Source organism: Trachypithecus francoisi, unplaced genomic scaffold (genome assembly GCF_009764315.1).
Source record: "Trachypithecus francoisi isolate TF-2019V2 unplaced genomic scaffold, Tfra_2.0 Lachesis_group14, whole genome shotgun sequence".
Classification (NCBI taxonomy): Eukaryota; Metazoa; Chordata; class Mammalia; order Primates; family Cercopithecidae; genus Trachypithecus; species Trachypithecus francoisi.
Genome location: NW_022681459.1, coordinates 56,216,137 through 56,235,686, shown reverse-complemented (window position 1 = coordinate 56,235,686; position 19,550 = coordinate 56,216,137). Strand labels below are relative to the sequence as shown.

The 19,550-nt window shown below is 42.0% G+C and overlaps 1 protein-coding gene across 1 annotated transcript in view; it reads left to right on the top strand.

The window, feature by feature from the left end:
- The window catches only part of ATXN10 (ataxin 10), a 180,907-nt gene that overhangs the window by 137,880 nt on the left and 23,477 nt on the right, over window positions 1-19,550 (top strand). The window contains exon 10 of the mRNA XM_033233607.1: window positions 2,558-2,621. Coding sequence (XP_033089498.1) covers window positions 2,558-2,621 — 64 coding nt within the window. The remainder of the gene's footprint in view (window positions 1-2,557; window positions 2,622-19,550) is intronic.

The window sequence follows — 19,550 nt, the reverse complement described above, 5'->3', positions numbered from 1 at the left end:
TTCTCTTCTTCCTGCCGTTTGTAAAACAAGAATCATTAATAGATTCCTAGCAAGTCTGTGCATTAGAATCAGCTGGAGATCTGGTTTCTTTCAGTGGGACATGGCGTTTGGAATAGTTAATGTTCAGTGGTTCTGTATCATCTTAGGTTATGTATATCTTACTAAGGATGTAAAGTCAAACTACTGTTTAATTCTGAAAAAGAACTTTATTTTATATTTCATTAGATTAATTTGTATGTTTTCAGTTTTTGTAACTTTAAATTTAATTTTTTAAAATTACATAAAACACAGAGGATTCCAAAGTCAAAATTATACAAGGCACATTCACAGAGTCTCCATTCCTGTTTCCTCCACCCCGTTCTCCTCTTTACCCTGGGGATAACCATTATTTGTTTTTGGTTTAACCTTTCATTGTTTCTTGTTCAGAGTATTTAAAAATACTCCTTTATCACACACAAGATTCTCATATAAGGCTATTTAACCTTTCATTGTTTCTTGTTCAGAGTATTTAAAAATACTCCTTTATCACACACAAGATTCTCATATAAGGCTATTAACATGTTGTAATCAGGCTACGTCTCCTGGCAGTCCTCCCGCAGCAGTCCATCAGCAATCTTCTCCACTCACATTCCCAGCCGTATAGCAGTCTACTGTGTTTGTACCATAGTTTATGTAAGCAGCCCCCATTCGTAGAGACTTGAGTTGTTTCATAATAAGTTATGCTGCACCCAGTATCATTAGTCATCAGAAATGCGCATCAAAACCACAATGACATACCACTTCACTTACACTAGAATGCCTAATACAAAAGACAGACAGTATCAAGTGTTTATGAGATTGTGGAGATGCTGGAACCCTCATACATTGCTGGGTGAAAATGTGAAATACTGTAAACACTGTGAAAACAGTCTGACTGTTCCTCAAATGTTTATAATTGTCATATGATCTAGAAGTTTGACTCGTAGGTATATACCCAAGAACAATGAATACTTATATCCACTCAAAAACATGTACATGCACATTCAGAGCAGCCTTATCATGACAACCTGGAGGTGGAAATAACACAAATGTCCATCAGTGGGTGAATGGAAAAATACAATATGGCATATCTATACAATGCACCGTTCACATTACTCAGTCACGAAAAGGAATGAAGCACTGACATGCCACAACACGGGTAGACCTTGAGTGAAAGAAGCCAGGTTCAAAAGGCTACAAGTCGCTCAGATTATCTGACTCCGTTGTAGGAAATGTCCGGAATAGGCAAATCCAGAGAGACAGGAAGTAGATGGATAGTTGCCAAGGACTAGGGGGAGGGAGAAATAAGGAGTGACTGACCAGTGAGTATGGAGTTTCTTTTAGGGGTTAGGAAAATGTTTGAAAATTGGATCATGCTAATGGTTATATAACTCTGTGAATATACTGAAAACCACCAAATTGCACACTTTAAAAGTGTAAATTTTATACTTTGTGATGATGCTCAGCAAAAAATGAACCGGGCCAGGCACGGTGACTCATGCCTATAATCCCAGTGCTTTGGGAGCCCAAGGCAGGAGGATCACTTGAGGCTGGGAGTTTGAGACCAGCCTGGGCAGCATAGTGAGACCTCATCTTTACAAAAAATAAAATAACAAAATAAACTGTGCTGTAATGAATAACCTTATTTCATGGGGTAGTGTGTTTTTGATCTGTAATTTCAGAAATGGGGTTACTGGATCACGTGTCATTTTGCTGCTTACACCCAGTTCCCTTTCATGGGAGTTGTACCATTGATCATTCCCTCCAGCACTGTACGAGCGTGCCTGTTTCCCTGTGGCCTCACCAGTAGCATTTGCTGTCAGACTTGGTTGTTAGTCTGGCAGGTGGGAAATGTTGTGTGTAATTATAATTTGCTTACCTCTGATGAGCAAGTTTGAACATATTCTGATGTCTTTTTAGTTTATTTGTGTTTTTGGTGCCATTTATGTTTCATGTATCTCACCTGTTTTTCTATTATATTGTTGGTGTTGTTTGAATTTTTACAAGTTCTTTATATATTGAAATATTAATCCTTTGCAAATATCTTCCAGATCTGTGATACCTTACAAATAGTTTTCCCAGTTCTCATTTGTCTTAAAAACAAATAGTCAGATTTTAAAACCTTTCCCCTGTTGCTTCCGGATTGAATCATAGTTAGGAAAGCTTTTCCTATTCCCAACTTAGAAGAGGAATTCACTCATTTTTTTTCTAGTACTGTTTTTTTTTTTTTTTAATTTAAGTTTAGATCTCATATCCATCTGGAGTTTATCCTGGTGAACAATATTAGGAAGTGATCTACTCAGGTTCTTTTTTATGCGGCTACCTAATTGCCCCAAATTTTTGAAGTCCAGTGAAAAGAAAAGTATCACTTTTTGTTTACATTGTTTTATATAGTTCTGGGTTGATATAGGTATTTCAGATAATAGTGCAAACAGTATTATAACATTGAATAAGAAAACACCAAAGGAACAAGTCATCTGTAATCTCTGTCTATAGCCATGCTGTTTGCAGTGTATAAACTTATCTTCTTTCTCTCTAGGTGAATGAGCTGGATGGTATCCCGTTGATCCTGGACAACTGTAACATCAGTGACAGTAACCCCTGTATCCTTGCACGTGAATTACTATGCACAAGTTTACAGCCGGGGCCCTTAGCAAAACAAGTCCCTTTCCTTGTGTTCATTCAGTATGTAGCTGGCTGCCTTGCTTGTTTACTTGTTCCTGAGAACCAAATCATTTTTTCAGAGTTATGGTGCTGGAATATCATTTCTGTAACCTTTGTAATATGGTAAGCTAAGTTTTTCAAGGTGAATAAGACGTTCAAATGAGCATGTGGCCAAAAAGCACTTTCAAACCTGGGGTGGAGGCAGCCCATGTAAGGCACTGTGCTGCACATCACCAGCATCACCTTTCCAGTGTGTGTGTGGTCTTCAGAGTAAACATGAACTATGGTATATTGTTTTGCTATAGAGATTCTGAGTATCCAGTCTTCGGGAAGTACTATTTTAACAAGAGTTTGGCAACATAGAAACATGAGGAGCACTCTGGCTCCCTAGGAAGAGGAAGGAGCATTTCAGTGGTACTGAATTCTCATCTTCAGAGGGTTTGTCCTGCAGCCCTCTGCTGCAGAAGCCGAGAGAGCTGGCTCTTGCCCTTGCTTGGGTTGGCCACCCTTGCTGAAGGGTGTTCTGCAGGGACCCTGCCTTTTTCCTACCAGTTCAAGTAAGTTGTACTATACAAAAGTAACGTAGTACAGTGGTCACTAACCAGGGACCAGATACAGCTTGTTTAGATTTGAGATAAAACCTACTGTTTAATTTCATGAACTTCCCTGGTGAGAGCCAAACTCAGTTGTGCCCCTTGTCCTGGTCACTGCTTGGCTGGGGGCGGGCAGGGGTGAGTAAGGCTACTGCAAGGACTGGGAGTGTAGCCTGTGAGAGGCAGTGAGGAGCCCAGCCTAGCACTGAGGAGACTGAGGAGGGGGGCCATTTTAAAAATAAAACTATGGCTTCTGCCAAGAAAAGAAAAGCAGCTGATGAAAATCATGTGTTTCAAACTAAGTAGACTGAGCAATGCTTATTATTTGTGCTGAAGATACTGTCATTTGTCTGATTAGCAATAGAAAACAATCTATTTTAAAGAGCACAGTAGCTTGTAAGTTCAGTCAGGAAAAGACAAATACACAGCCTCAGAAGACTCCTCTTCAGAGTAAAGCACATTTGGTTCAGTGCATGGCATTATCTTGAGTCCCTGCAGGCTGTGCTCATTAAAGAGTGTTGACGTTTTTTTAGCCCCTCAGAAAGGAAAGAAAAAAGAAGAAAGCTTCTAGTCATGGGAAAGCAGTACAAGAATGTTCAGGTACAATTGCAGATGTTGCATTTCTCAATGAAAATGATGATTTATTATGAAAAAAGAAATTCACTCACAGTTTACTTTTACATTCCCTGAATTGACCTTCTAGTGAAGAAGGGGTTTTCATTGCTAGTTTTTGGCTTTTAGCAAACACCAAAAAATAAAAAGACTGTTGTATACAAGCACATTGTAGGCCTACAGATGCTCACAGCACCTTCCGCCTTGGTGTCCTCCTTGCCAGATGGCCATTCGTTCATTCACTTCTTCCTTCAGGAAACATTCATTCAGTCCCTCTTGTGTGTTTACACCCTTTGCCTTACTGAACCCTGGCAACACCATAAAGCAGATACTATTACTATCATCCCTATGTTGTAGACGACGAAATAAAACTGAGTCTCTAGCTTGCCCAGAGGTCAAAACCAGATTTTATACATGTGAGTGCCTGACCCTTAGCCACTTCCCCACACTGCCTTCTTACAAGTCACTGGGAGGAGACAGAGCACATGCAGAGAACCACATAAACATATTCATGTAGTGGACAAATGATTCAGAGTTACACGTTTAAAAAAAAAAGATATAGGATAGCTATATCTTTAGCTAGATAACTGGCTTTTAGAATGATAATCAGTGAAACATTGCAAGATCATGGAATCTCCTCTGAATCATTAAGAAAAGATAAAATATCACAAGCATCTTTAGTGTTACGTGTATTCAGTAATTCTTTGGAGTTCTATTTATTAAGCCTGCCAGATTTTAAAGGCATATAAAATGTAGTAAGATGTGAGACCCATACTGAAATATCAGCGCAAAGGGAGAATGACAGTTGAATGGTCAGAAATGAAAAAGTATTACAACCTAGAGATTCAGTTTTTAGATGTGATCTATAAATTAAAATCTGGCCTTCATAGTACTAAAGTAAATAAGGACATGATACGATTACAAAATTTACCTTATTCCATCGGTAAAACCGCATTAATGCTCCTTCCAGGCTATTCCCCAAGAATTATCTCATGACTCTGACTTTACTCCTCACTTCCCATTCACTCTTTTTCCCCCATTCTTGTGGATTTTTTTCCTTTATTTTTTTAATTCATGAAAATAATACACCTATATGGGGATTTTTAAATACCAAAAGGCATTCAATAAGGGAACAGTATCTCTAGCTCCACTTTCTACACTTTCTAATTCACTTTCTTAGCTATTTCTTCTAGTAGTTACTTTTGTATACCTAAATAATATGCTTCACTGCTGTTTCTTGATATATCAAGTTTTAGTGTGACCTGTTTATTTTATGACATGAGCATTCACCTCCTGTGCACCACCTCCTCCCTCCCTCCCTCGCGCTTCCCCTGAAGTTAGGACTGCACATCCCGTTCCCTGTTGCCCACGCTGTGAATGAGGCTTAGCATCTTCTAAAGTGTTTGCTATTTGAGGGGGGTGTGTATGTGTGTATACATTACAGTGTCCTTGGTCAAACCTTATGCCCATTGGGATATTTTTCTTCATTATTCGTTTGTTAACACATCTTTATGTATTCTAGATTGAAGTTCTTTGTCAGCTACATGTGTTGCTAATGTTTTCTCTTTCCTGTTCTGTGATTACCTTGTCATTTTCTTTATAGTTTCTTTTGAATAACAGACGTTCTTAACTTTTAGTCAAATTCATCACTTTTCCTTTATGGTTAGGGTTTTTTGCACGTGTATCTTGTTTTAAGAAGTATTTCTTTACCCTGAGGTTTTGATGATAATAATATATTCTCTTTCACATGCTTTATAGTTTTCACTTCTATATGTATGTCTGTAATTCATTTAGAGTCAGCTTTTGTGTATGGAGTGTGTTAGAGTCTGTTTCTGTTCTCTCCAGATGGCACACAATTGTCCCGGCCCTAGTTACTGAAAAGAACATGCTTTTGTTCACTGTAGTGCCACCTTTCTCAGAAGTATTGATATAAGTTTGGGTCTGTTTGTGGACTCTGCCTTCTTTTCCATTCATCTTTTTGTCTATCCCTGCACCAATATGATGGTCTTAATTACTATAGCTTTCCAATATGTCTTGATAAAGGATAAGTCAGTTCTTCCAATTTGTCTCTTGTTTTTTAACAGTGTTAGGACCATTTTTGATTTGTTTTTTGCATAAAAGTTTTAGAACCAGCTTATTAAATTCTACACGTGTGCACACACACATACATGTATATACCCGTACACACACAAATAACCTCGTATACCACTAACAGAAACTAGTTACAGCCCCCACATACTGACGTATTCATTGAAATTACATTGACTAATGTAATTTAGTCAGAATTGACGTACAATACTGAGTTTTCAACCCATGAACATGTTATACCTGTCCACTTATTTAGGATTATTAATTTTCAATTTTACTCTTTTCTGTATACTTCTTGAACTCCATTACATGGATTTTCGTATGTATTATTTTGTTGCCATTCATTTAAAAGTGTTTTTCAGTTTTTACTATAACTTCTTTTTTGACCCGTGGATTATTAGAAATTCATTTCTAAACAATTGAGAATTGTTTAGTTATCTTTTGGAGCTTGATTTCTAGTATAAATGCATTGTGATCAAATAGCACCTACTTGATATCCTCTGTCTTATGAAATTTATTGAGACTTATTTATGACCTAGTAATATGGTCAGTTTTTGCAAATGTTCCATGTGAGCATGAAAAGCATGGCTGTTTTCCAGTAGTTGGGTATAGTAATTTATTTATTTATTTATTTATTTATTTTTATTTTTATTTTATTTTTTTTTGAGACGGAGTCTCGCTCTGTCGCCCAGGCTGGAGTGCAGTGGCCGGATCTCAGCTCACTGCAAGCTCCGCCTCCCGGGTTTACGCCATTCTCTCGCCTCAGCCTCCCGAGTAGCTGGGACTACAGGCGCCCGCCATCTCGCCCGGCTAATTTTTTGTATTTTTTTAGTAGAGACGGGGTTTCACCGTGTTAGCCAGGATGGTCTCGATCTCCTGACCTCGTGATCCGCCCGTCTCGGCCTCCCAAAGTGCTGGGATTACAGGCTTGAGCCACCGCGCCCGGCCTATTTATTTTTTTTTTTTTGAGACAGAGTCTCGCTCTGTCGCCCAGGCTGGAGTGCTGTGGCCGGATCTCAGCTCACTGCAAGCTCCGCCTCCCGGGTTTACGCCATTCTCCTGCCTCAGCCTCCCGAGTAGCTGGGACTACAGGCGCCCGCCACCACGCCCGGCTAGTTTTTTTTTTGTATTTTTTAGTAGAGATGGGGTTTCACTGTGTTAGCCAGGATGGTCTCGATCTCCTGACCTCATGATCCGCCCGTCTCGGCCTCCCAAAGTGCTGGGATTACAGGCTTGAGCCACCGCGCCCGGCCACTTTTAGGTTTTTTACAGATATTTTTGTCTACTTTGCTTTATCAATTAGAGAGAGAGGTGTTTTGAAATATCAGCCTATGGTTATGGATTCATCTAATTTTCTTTTTCATTATATAAATTTTCCCTTTATATGTTTTGAGGCAAGGTTTTTAAGTAAAGGTATATAATAGGTCCTGAGAAATAGTCCTGTTATCATTCTGAAATGACCTTCTTTTTCTCTAAAAATGATTTTCTGCCTAATATTAATATAGCTATCCTAGCTTGCTTTGGATTGTTATTTACATGGTACAGTTTTATCAGTCCTTTTATTCTCAACCTGTCTGTCTGAGATGTGTTTCTTGTGTAAAGTATATACAGTCATGTGCCACATTGTAATGTTTTGATCAACACAGACCTATATTCAGCCTTGGTCTCATAAGGCTGTAATACTGTATTTTTACTGTACCTTTTCTGTGTTTAGATACACAAATACTTATCATTGTATTATAGTCGCCTACAGTATTAAGTACAGTTACGTGCTATACGGTTCTGTAGCCTAGAAGCAATAGGGTATACCATACCGCCTGGGTGTGCAGTAGGTTACTAGGTAATATAGCCTAGAATGTGAGTACAATCTGTGGTGTTCACACAGTGATGATATTGCCTCCATCCCCAGTGCCACCATCTAGTCCACACTTGCATCATTACTGGTCCTGAACTTAGGCAGTGTCTTCCTAACTCATCTTGCAGTTTCTGCTCCTGCTGGGTCTAGGTGATTTTTGATTCCCCATTCATTCAGTGTGATGATCTTTTAAAACCAAAGCTGGATCATTCCTCTCTGACTCTCCCACTCCCCAAACCACCTCGCATAAGCATACCCCTGTTCACAGAGCCTCCTAGACTGCTCGTCATCCTCAGAATAAGCCCAGTCTATCACATTCTAAAAGGTCCTCTTCATTTGTATCCAGTGCTGTTCTCCCCTTCATCAGCATTCCCCAGGCACACCTAGCTTTTTGCTTCCAAGAAGGATCCCAGTTCCTGCGTGAAGGCAGTTGTCTGAGCTCCTCTCTGCTTGTGCTCCTCCTGGCTCTGTCATCCTTGTGCTTCACACCCGGCGTTCTGTGTCTCTTCTCTCAAGTCCCAGCCGAGATGGGCCACCCCCGCCGATCCCTGCCAAAACTTGTTCTGTTCCTTCAGCTCATCACAGGTTAATTGTTCAATATGTGTGCATTTATGTCTGGATTACCTGCTGGATTAGGTTTCCTAAGGGCAGGGATCAATGTTCCTGTGTTTCACCTCAATATAAATATGCCATTGTCTTGCATGTAGTAGATAACCAAAAAATATATCTTAGATAGATATCTGAATGGGAAAAGGAAAGAAATAAATGAGCAAACAGCAGCTTGGTGAAATATGTGTATGTGTGCATGTGTGCGTGCATGTGCGTGTGTGTGTATTTATTTATTTTGGGGGAGAGGGTGAGTCTAAGCTCAGGAGAAATGTCTCCCATGGGTTCTTTGACTCTGGTAAATTAAGTATTCTTGGTTTGTCAGTCATATTATTTAAAATTCAGTTTAACCCATTTTTCTAGTAATTAGCACCATCCAAGCTTTTATTGAATTTAATTTTAGTATTTTGTGTTAGAAAGCAATAGATATTTTGGGCATGCTAAGACTAGGAATCAGTGCTGATGTCGAATATCCACTAATAACAATACCACTCTTCTCTGAGCACTCTGGATAATGTCCTCCTTGGGATGGGGTGAGGCCTGGGATGCCTTTGGATAGGAGTTTACCCGTGCCCCGTGGGACATCTGCAGTCAGGACTGTGTAGAAGATTCCACTTTCTCGGCCACCCTAGGGGTTAGGAAATCCAGGCTGGCCTATCAGAGCAGATGAGAAGCAAAAACTGCCCCAAGGTAGGGGATGTGGCTGGAAGGGTTCCTTTTCCATGTCTTGGAGGTAGCTTTTAGAGACCACCAGGGATTTCTAAATCCGGGGAAAAGGTACCAGCTATGAGGGGAAGCTTAACTCTGAAGGACCGCCCTGGCTGCTGCTGCCTCAGGGACACAAGCCCAGCTAGTGCCCAGCTGTTCGCTCACCCATCTCACTTTTGGGTCACCCACAGTAATGACACAGTAGCCAATGCCATCGGAAAATTCCAGCTCTGCTACCACAGAGGCAATTTCTTATTTGTCAGTTTATTGTGGGATTTTTTGTTGTTGTTGTTTCCAAATAGAAACAGCTGAACTTTATTTGAAGTGTTTTTCTTTCGTTCTTTTTTGATCTGTGTTTTGATCGGTTGTCCTTGATGTGGGTTTTTTTTTTTATATATTGTTTTTATTCGGGGGATGGTGCGGGGACAGGGATAGAATGAGAATCCAGACTGGGTTGTTTTGGGTTTTTTTGTTTTTTTCTGTTTTCTTCCTTTCTTCATTTCTTTTTCTTTTTTGTTTTATATTGAAACACCTAATTTGTAAGAAAATAAAATTCACTTCCACACAGAAATGTAAGAGTTTGTAGGAATAATCACTGAACAGTAGTTTTCCCGGTAATCCTGTGTTGAGGAAGAATGGCACAGTGGCAAGAGCGTCAGCCCTGTGGCCAGGCAGACCCACACTCGGAAGTTCTGCCACTCCTTAATTTCCGAGCATTGCACTCAGTCTTTCTAAGTTTTAGTCTTGTCTGTAGAATGGGACCTACCCCGACAGGGTTATAGTGAGTGTGAAATGTTATCATGCTTATAAAGTGCCCAGAAATAGTTTCTCAACAAATAAGTGTTTTTGTACAAGTATCCTATGTAGCTATTCATTCCTGTGAGAAAGGTAAATTTTCATCTGTGATTGCACTGTGGGTCAGTGGTGAAACTCAAATAATATCACCGAACAGAATAGAGTCCAGAAGCAGACTCACCCACACCCAACAAAGGCCTCACTGAAGTTCACTGAGAAAAGGATGGTTTTTCCCATAAATGGTGCTGGACCAATTTAATGTCCATAGTGGGTAAAAAATGACCGGGGACTCCTAACTCAACACCATTCAGAAATGTCAATTCAGGTTGAATTTATAGACCTCAGTGTGAATGGTAAAACAAAAGAGCTTCTAGAAGAATCACAGAAGACTTTGGCTGTTATCTTGGATTGGGCAAAGGTTTCTTAAGGCACACAAAGGCTAACTGAAAAGCACTAACTGTAAGAGAAAGACTTTGAAACGATGTTTGCATTACATATATCTGACAAAGGATAAGGACTTCTGCAAAACAAGGAAGAGAGACAATTCAATTTTAAAAAATGGACAAAAGACTTGCATGCCACTTCACAAGAGAAGAAATCCAAATGGTTAATGAGCATATGGAATGAGTGCAGCATTTTTAGTCATCAGGGAAGTACAGATTTAATCCACAACATGTAACCACTAGACCCCACCAGAATGGCTAATAAAAGTCCCAACTATACTCAGTGATGGCAAGGATATGGAGCAGCCTGAAGTTTCATACCTGATAGTGGGATGTAAGTAGGAAGAATTGCTACGGAAAGCTTTTTGGTTGGGAGTGTCTGCTAACATTAAACATACACCTATCCTGTGAACCAGCAGTTCCACTCTAGTATATCCCCAAAGAGAAATTCAGGTGTATGTTTATTAGAAGAGGAGTCCCTATCCCCTCAGCCACAGACCTGGTACTGGGCAGCACGGCAGGAGGTGGGCGAGCATCAGTCACCACCTGAGCGCCATCTTCCATCAGATCAGCAGGAGGTGAGTGAGCGTCAATCACCATCTGAGCTCTGTCTCCCATCAGATCAGCAGAAGGTGAGCGAGCGTCAATCACCATGTGAGTTCCTTCTCCCATCGGATCAGCAGGAGGTGGGTGAGCATCACCACCTGAGCTCCGTCTCCCATCAGATCAGCAGGAGGTGAGCGAGCATCACCACCTGAGCTCCGTCTCCAGTCAGATCAGTGGCGGAATTAGATTCTTATAGGAGCGTGAACCCTCTTGTGAGCTGCACATGTGAGGGATCTAGGTTGCATGCTCCTTACGAAAATCTAATGCCTGATGATTTGAGGTGGAACAGTTTCATCTGAAACCACACACTCCAACCCGTCCGTGGGAAAATTGTCTTCCATGAAACAAGTCCCTGGTGCCAAAAAGGTTGGGGACTGTTGTATTAGGAGACACATTCAAGAATGCTCACAGCAGCCTTATTCTTCAGACCCCCAAAGTAGAAATAACCCGGATGTGCAGTAGTGGAATAAGTAGTTAAATTGTGGGTGTGTTCATGTCGTGGAATACTATACAGCAGTAAAGAGGAGTGAACTGCTATGTGTAACACATGGAGGAATCTCACTAGCATGATACTGTGTGAAAGAAGCCAGATTCAAAAAGACCATGTACTGTACAATACATCTACCTGAAGTTCAGGAACAAGCAGGATTCATCTATGATAATAGAAGTCAGAATAGTAGTTATGTGGGGTAGAAGGGTAGGGATTGGCAGGGAAGAGGGTGCTGGACGTGTTTTAAGTCTTCCTGTTGGGGGGAAGTCACATGGAAGTACACGTGAAAGAACTTACCCAAGATGAGCAGTGCAGGTAGGACGTTCTGCTGCACTCATATTAAAATTGTTTAAATCATTTATTGAGTGCTTTCTGTATGCCAAATCCTGTGCTACATTTTCAGAACAGTTCTCTTTGGGTTTTCCTGTTTTGTTTTCACTTTTTTTTTTTTTCCTTCCTTCCTTCCTTCCTTCCTTCCTTCCTTCCTTCCTTCCTTCCCTCCCTCCCTCCTCCCTCCTCCCTCCTCCCTCCCTCCCTTCCTTCCTTCCTTCCCTTTTCTCTCCTCCCTCCCTCTCTCCCTCCCACCCTCCTTCTCTCCCTTTCTTCCTTCCTTTTTCATGGTGTCACTGGAACAGTCCTCTTTGTTGGGAAACATTGTTTCCATTTTACAAGGGAGAAAATTAAAGCTCTGAGAGTTAAAGTAGCTGATCCAAGCTCTCCTGGCTTGTGTGATGGGGCCAGGTGTAAACACAGCTTTCTCTGACTCCAAGGCTTTGGTCCTAATATTCAGACGTCTAAACTCCACACAGGTCCTTCTTCCATGTGAAGGATTAATGTCACAGTGTTTCTTTCCATTGTAATTCCTAGAGGGACAGGTGACTATACATCTGTGTTGGATACAAAATCTTTTATTACTCCTACTGAGGATCTAGCACATAGTAACCACTCAATAAAATTCATTGCCTGGCCGGGCACGGTGGCTCGTGCCTATAATCCTAGCACTTTGGGAGGCCGAGGTGGGTGCGTAACTTGAGGTCAGGAGTTTGAGACCAGCCTAACCAACATGGTGAAACCCTGTCTCTCCTAAAAGTACAAAAAAAATTTAGCCAGGCGTGGTGGCGCACACCCTTAGTCCCAGCTACTCGGGAGGCTGAGGCAGGAGAATCGCTTGAACCTGCAAGGCTCAGGTTGTAGTGAGCTGAGATTGTGTCACTGGCATGCCAGCCTGGGTGTTGCAGCAAGACTCCATCTAAAAAAAAATAAAAATAAAAATTCACTGACCTATTTTTTTTAATTTATTATTATTATACTTTAAGTTCTAGGGTACATGTGCATAACGTGCAGGTTTGTTACATGTGTATACTTGTGCCATGTTGGTGTGCTGCACCCATCAACTTGTCAGCACCCATCAACTCGTCATTTACATCAGGTATAACTCCCAGTGTAATCCCTCCCCCCTCCCCATGATAGGCCCCGGTGTGTGATGTTCCCCTTCCCGAGTCCAAGTGATCTCATTGTTCAGTTCCCACCTATGAGTGAGAGAACATGCGGTGTTTGGTTTTCTGTTCTTGCGATAGTTTGCTGAGAATGATGGTTTCCAGCTGCATCCATGTCCCTACAAAGGACACAAACTCATCCTTTTTTATGGCTGCATAGTATTCCATGGTGTATATGTGCCACATTTTCTTAATCCAGTCTGTCACTGATGGACATTTGGGTTGATTCCAAGTCTTTGCTATTGTGAATAGTGCCGCAATAAACATACGTGTGCATGTGTCTTTATAGCAGCATAATTTATAATCTTTTGGTATATACCCAGTAATGGAATGGCTGGATCATATGGTACTTCTAGTTCTAGATCCTTGAGGAATCGCCATACTGTTTTCCATAATGGTTGAACTAGTTTACAATCCCACCAACAGTGTAAAAGTGTTCCTATTTCTCCACATCCTCTCTAGCACCTGTTGTTTCCTGACTTTTTAATGATTGCCATTCTACCTGGTGTGAGATGGTATCTCATTGTGGTTTTGATTTGCATTTCTCTGATGGCCAGTGATGATGAGCATTTTTTCATGTGTCTGTTGGCTGTATGAATGTCTTCTTTTGAGAAATGTCTGTTCATATCCTTTGCCCACTTTTTGATGGGGTTGTTTTTTTCTTGTAAATTTGTTTGAGTTCTTTGTGGATTCTGGATATTAGCCCTTTGTCAGATGAGTAGATTGCAAAAATTTTCTCCCATTCTGTAGGTTGCCTGTTCACTCTGATGGTAGTTTCTTTTGCTGTGCAGAAGCTCTTTAGTTTAATTAGATCCCATTTGTCAGTTTTGGCTTTGTTGCTGTTCCTTTTGGTGTTTTAGACATGAAGTCCTTGCCCATGCCTATGTCCTGAATGGTACTACCTAGGTTTTCTTCTAGGGTTTTTATGGTATTAGGTCTAACATCTAAGTCTCTAATCCATCTTGAATTAATTTTCGTATAAGGAGTAAAGAAATGATCCAGTTTCAGCTTTCTACTTATAGCTAGCCAGTTTTCCCAGCACCATCTATTAAATAGGGAATCCTTTCCCCATTTCTTGTTTTTGTCACTGACCTATTTTGATCTTAGATCATAATCAGGGGAGAGTGCTGGGCACTAAGATAGTAGTTCCTTGTAAAACAGATACCTCTCCTGTTCCCCCTCTTTCCTCCTTTTAGATTTGTGTCATGTATGTCTTCCTCTCGGGGTTCTTTCTATACTCCTTCAGTGAGCTGAGTGCCTCCATTTAAGGGTGTTATAGTTGGGTTGGGTTGCTCTGCCTCTCCCTGAACACGACACACCAGAATACCCAGATATATAACCTTTCCCCCCAGGAAAGTTTATCCCAGGCAGGAACTGTGTCATCTTGCTCCTGCACCCTGAGTGTGCCCCCAGCACTGGATGCTGTGAACCTGGGGGACTGTTTCCAAAATGTGCTCCAAAGCATATTTTGTCTGTAGTATCTTAATAGGTCATATATGGGAGAAGCCTTCTCCTAATAAAATGTGGGAAAGCCTGGGTGAAGCAGGTGTTCTGACTTGCAGAACCTCATGGAGTCTTTATTAGTCACATGTGCATTTTGGAGCTTCCATTTGGGAGATTCTGGACTGTAGTGCCACATCTTTGGAAAAGCAGGAATCTTAGAATAAACGTAGAAACATGTTCTGTTCTGTACTCTTCTTGGTGGAGAATCTAGCGTGGTATCGGGCCTCCCAAATAGCAGCTGGAAGGAGGCTCCTCAGGGAAGTGTCTTAAACACCTCGAGATGGTGCAGCTGGCTAGGCTCGGTGTGGTTTGTAAAAGATAGCAATGAATTTCCATGCCAGGGAGCGCCTGCAGTGTGTTCACAAAGCAATGTGTGTCTGCTTTAGTATCTCATTTTGGCCATCCCGACGTTTGTTTGATGCAGCGAATGACTAGGACATCTTCCTGCCAAAGCTAGCCTTTCTTCCTCTGGAGAGGAGGCCTCTCTTCTGCTTATTTCTACGTTCTCAGGATTAAACAGCTTATAAGCACTACGTGTTAATTCTTCAGTTATTGAAAACCCATTAGTGCTGTTTTGCTTTTAATAGAGAATCTTTTTGGTATGGCTTCCCATTGATTTAATTTGTCTTTTTTTTTTTTTTTTTAAAGACAGAGTCTCGCTCCATCGCCCAGGCTGGAGTGCAGTGGCATGATCTCTGCTCACTGCAACCTTCACCTCCTGGGTTCAAGTGATTCTCCTGCCTCATCTTTCCTAGTAGGTGCGATTACAGGCACATGCCAAAACGCCTGGCTAATTTTTGTATTTTCAGTAGAGATGGGGTTTCACCACGTTGGCCAGGCTGGTCTTGAACTCCTGACATCAAGTGATCCGCCCTCCTTGGCCTCCTAAAGTGCTGGGATTACAGGCGTGAGCCACCCTGCCCGGGCTTAATTTTTCTTTTTTTTTTTTAAGTTGTATAGTAATTCTCCCACCCTCAACTAGTGTGATTTATTTGTGTAAACCAGATCAACTAAGACAAACAAGTGCACACACAGAAGGTGATTTCACAGGTGAGCGGAGGCCTCCCAGGGCCCTGTGTGAGTGAAGGGAGCTGATTGTGGGGTGTAGGATTGTGAGATGAATTGGTGACACTCCCAGCCCAGACCAGTAAGAGTAGCCCGCAGCCGCCACCTGCCTCCACTACACAGATGCAGGAGTCACCATTCAAACAGACCCATCCCGAGTGAAAGAGTGAGGGGGACCTGCTTTAGCCAGCGCTCCTAGTATCCTAGCAACGGGCTCCCAGGGCGAGAAGCTGGAAGTTGGAGAAGGACATGCTGGAATGGATAAACTTTCAGAAAAGGGACTTCTTTTCTTCGCTCAGGTGTCTTGGCAGGTAGTCAAACTGTTTTAAAATGAGACTATACAAGTAAGTATTCCAAGTTGTGCTCCTTCGGGTTTTGTCTACTTAGCTTTTAGTTTTGTGCCCCTCATTTTCTTACACCTCCAGAATCACAGAGGCTAGAAGCTAAAGCCATGTCAGCACACTGGGAGTTTTACAGTGTACAGATTGGCAGACAGCCTGGCTTCTTTCCAGTGTGTTAGTTATGCACTTGTGTGTGTTTAGAACCACGGTCACTGCGTCCCTCTCTCTGCCTCAGGCCTCTGTGGTCCTGCAGGCCGGTGCTTTGCGTTTGTCCTGCCAAGCCTGGTTGCTCAGCTCTCCCTGGCTCTCAGGAGTCAAAGTGCATCCGGTTCTGTTTGTCTGGTTTACTTGTGCTAAAAGCAAGATTCTTCGTGTTTATTCTCACATCAGTCAGAAGATGCCAACCTGTTGTTTTTCAGAGCGAGGTTCTCAGTGTGAGCCATGTGGGTGGTCCTTTTTGGTTTGAAGGTGACCACCCTCGCTTTCAGTGGCCCAGGGCAGGGATCGGGGCATGACTGTCCTCACGCAGGAAGTTGTGTGAAAGAGGTGTGGGAAACTGCTTTCCTGGACTTGCTGTCAGTTACTTCAGCTGCCTGTCTGCCATGTTTTCCTAAGTGTGCTTCTCAGTGGTCGCTGTTAATGTTCTGAGGGCCACCATGTAACATTTATTTGAAAACAGAAACAAAATTGAATGTGGGCATGTATTGCCTGTTCCGAAGGATCTGCTCCTTAGAGCCAAGCCCTGTGACTGATGCAGGCTGATGGGAACGCCCTGGGGCCTGATCTTTGTGCACTGTGTCCCCAGCTTCTTTGCATGCCTAAAACTTGCATAGTCTGACACGTAGGGAAAACATGAGAAATCCATGCCTAAATAATTTCACCTTAATAGTCACTATTCTAGACCAGTTGTAAACTTAGTAGCTTAAGAAAGTATTTTAGGGCCGGGCGCGGTGGCTCAAGCCTGTAATCCCAGCACTTTGGGAGGCCGAGACGGGCGGATCACGAGGTCAGGAGATCGAGACCATCCTGGCTAACACGGTGAAACCCCGTCTCTACTAAAAATACAAAAACTAGCTGGGCGACGTGGCGGGCGCCTGTAGTCCCAGCTACTCGGAGGCTGAGGCAGGAGAATGGCGTAAACCTGGGAGGCGGAGCTTGCAGTGAGCTGAGATCCGGCCACTGCACTCCAGCCTGGGCGACAGAGCGAGACTCCGCCTCAAAAAAAAAAAAAAAAAAGAAAGTATTTTAAATTTAGAGGCTACATGAAATACTTGTTTTTCAAAATTGTTGACACAAACAGTACATTTAACAGAGTAGCCATCCTGCATTCCTCCTGGTTTCTCTGTAGTGTGAAGAATAGAATAGAATAGAACAGAATAGAATGAGCTTTTATAATTCTTAGCTTTGTATTTTAGAAATTTTAAATCTGATGTATAAGATCAGATCATAAGCCTAAAGTATCAGCCTGAAATCCACATGCCCGATGCTTTCCTTCAAACGCTGCCTCTGGATGGGAAGCACACTCTGATCCCACTGAGCCTGTCTCTGCACAGAACGAACACAAAGTCAGGCAGTCACAGGACGTCCTTGCCATGCTGGATAATGATGTCTCACTCTGTCCCCAAATGGCTTTACCAAGCCACGTCACTGACATATTCATTACAGTTGACTCAGAACCACTTGGACACTTCTGTGATCACAGCAGTCCCATGGAGGAGCTTTTCCTTCAGGAAAGCTGCTGGATTGAGACTGGAAGGAAGTGTGACTGCCTGTGCATGAAGTGCCAAGATGAGTTCCTGGCCTGTGGTCTGTGCTTATATACATTATTATTATTATTATTTAATGTATGTATTTTCTTATGAAGTTAATTATTTGCCAGTTTTTCTTTTTGCATTAGATTAATTAAAAACAGCAGTGACTTTTGGATACGTTGAGGAAGTTAATACCTTTTTAAATTGCCAAACTTAAATGCCATTGCTGCACAGAATATATATTTTGTGAGACACTTGAGAGACTGGGTAGCCAAAGTTTGGCATAAAGGAACATATTCCAGTAACCCTGGTAATTAGGATTTTTGTCTAAAAAGACCTTAGTCACATTTAGCAGTGACCAAGGGTCTGGTCAAAACATGAGTGTGTCACAGCCATTCAGCACTGTTGAAATGTAACTACTGGGCTGTTTTATTTTGAAATGATCATTCCTATCAGGAAGTGTTCTATATTTTGTACCAGTTATTCTAGGACCAATACATTAAAAAACAAAAACTTATTGGGCCTGTTGGATTCTGTGAAGGATTCTTTGAAGGAAAATGTGGGACTTATAAGCAGGCACTCATTTCCTTATCCAGGAAAAGAAAAGGCCGTGTGCTACAGTGGGGCCACCAAGCCAAAGAAGATGCAAGCTCTGATCACCGTCTAGTTGGAGAAGCAGGCCATTAGATAATACAGGACAGGATGCTAAGGGGTGGTAGAAGAAAGGCCGGCCTACTCAGAGGCTCTGACCCAACCTGCACATCTCTCATTTGTGTTTCTTCTGATAAGTGACTTGGACTCTGAGCAACTTGTAGGGAATTCATTGGTCTGCTTTTCTGCCTGGAGTTAACTGCTTCTTATGGAGTGACACGGGGTGGCTGGAGAAAAAGGGAAGCCTCTGGCTGCTTTGGGCTTTCTGATCCTTGTGGTTTTGTGGATCCACATTATCCCTTCATTGGAGAAAGTAAAAAAATAAAGCTAACTTTTAGACGTGCTCACCCTTGCAACTCTTACCATTCTTTAGTCTTAAAATCTTCATTGAAGTCAAGACAAAAGATGTTGGACCCTGTGGCCACAGGCATTGCCAGGGTGGTTTGCTTACCCCGGCCATCCCAACAATGGTGGTTGGTTTTTGTGAGCTGCCGGGAAAGTCGTCTTGGGGAATGGACAGACCTTTTCTTCAGGGTTAACTGAGCACAGCCGAAAACAGGCCCCGTGCTGTGAAAGAGCCTCAGTGGTGGACAGAAGCCAGGGAAAAGCACGAATAGAAATTGTTCGAGTTTCTACAACAAGGACCCAGCCTTGCCTTTGAGATTTTTCACCTGAATATGACGAGACTTAACTTTTACAAGACAATCTTGCCTTCGTCTTTGGAAAATGACCCAACTTTAACATTCTCCAGGAAGCCCAGAAAATGATGACTTTGTCAGATTCAGATAGAGATGTGCACTTTCTGACTGAAGATGGGAAAAGCCTGTAGAAAAGTCAAAATATTTTCCCAGTTTTTTGAGAGAAGCCAAAATGTATCAGAATCAAAAGTACTTCTCTTGTGTTTCTCTCCTAAAGCACTTGTAGAAACGAGTACCCGAGTACAATTGCCAGGCATAGTGGCTCACACCTGTTATCCCAGCTACTCAGGAGGCTGAGGCAGGAGGATTGCTTGAGCCTGGGAGTTTGACAGCAGCCTGGGCAACATAGTGACACCTGTCTCTTTAAAGAAAAACACAAACGAACCTAGCGCAGTTTCCTCCAGGCATACTTAGGAAGCACCAGGAAATCCTAATGGGTGTTCTTTTTTTTTCCCCCATGGGTTCAGTTGTTTTTGTTGTTGTTGTTGTTTGTTTTTTGTTTTGTTTTATACTTTAAGTTCTAGGGTACATGTGTACAACGTGCAGGTGTGTTACGTATGTATGCTT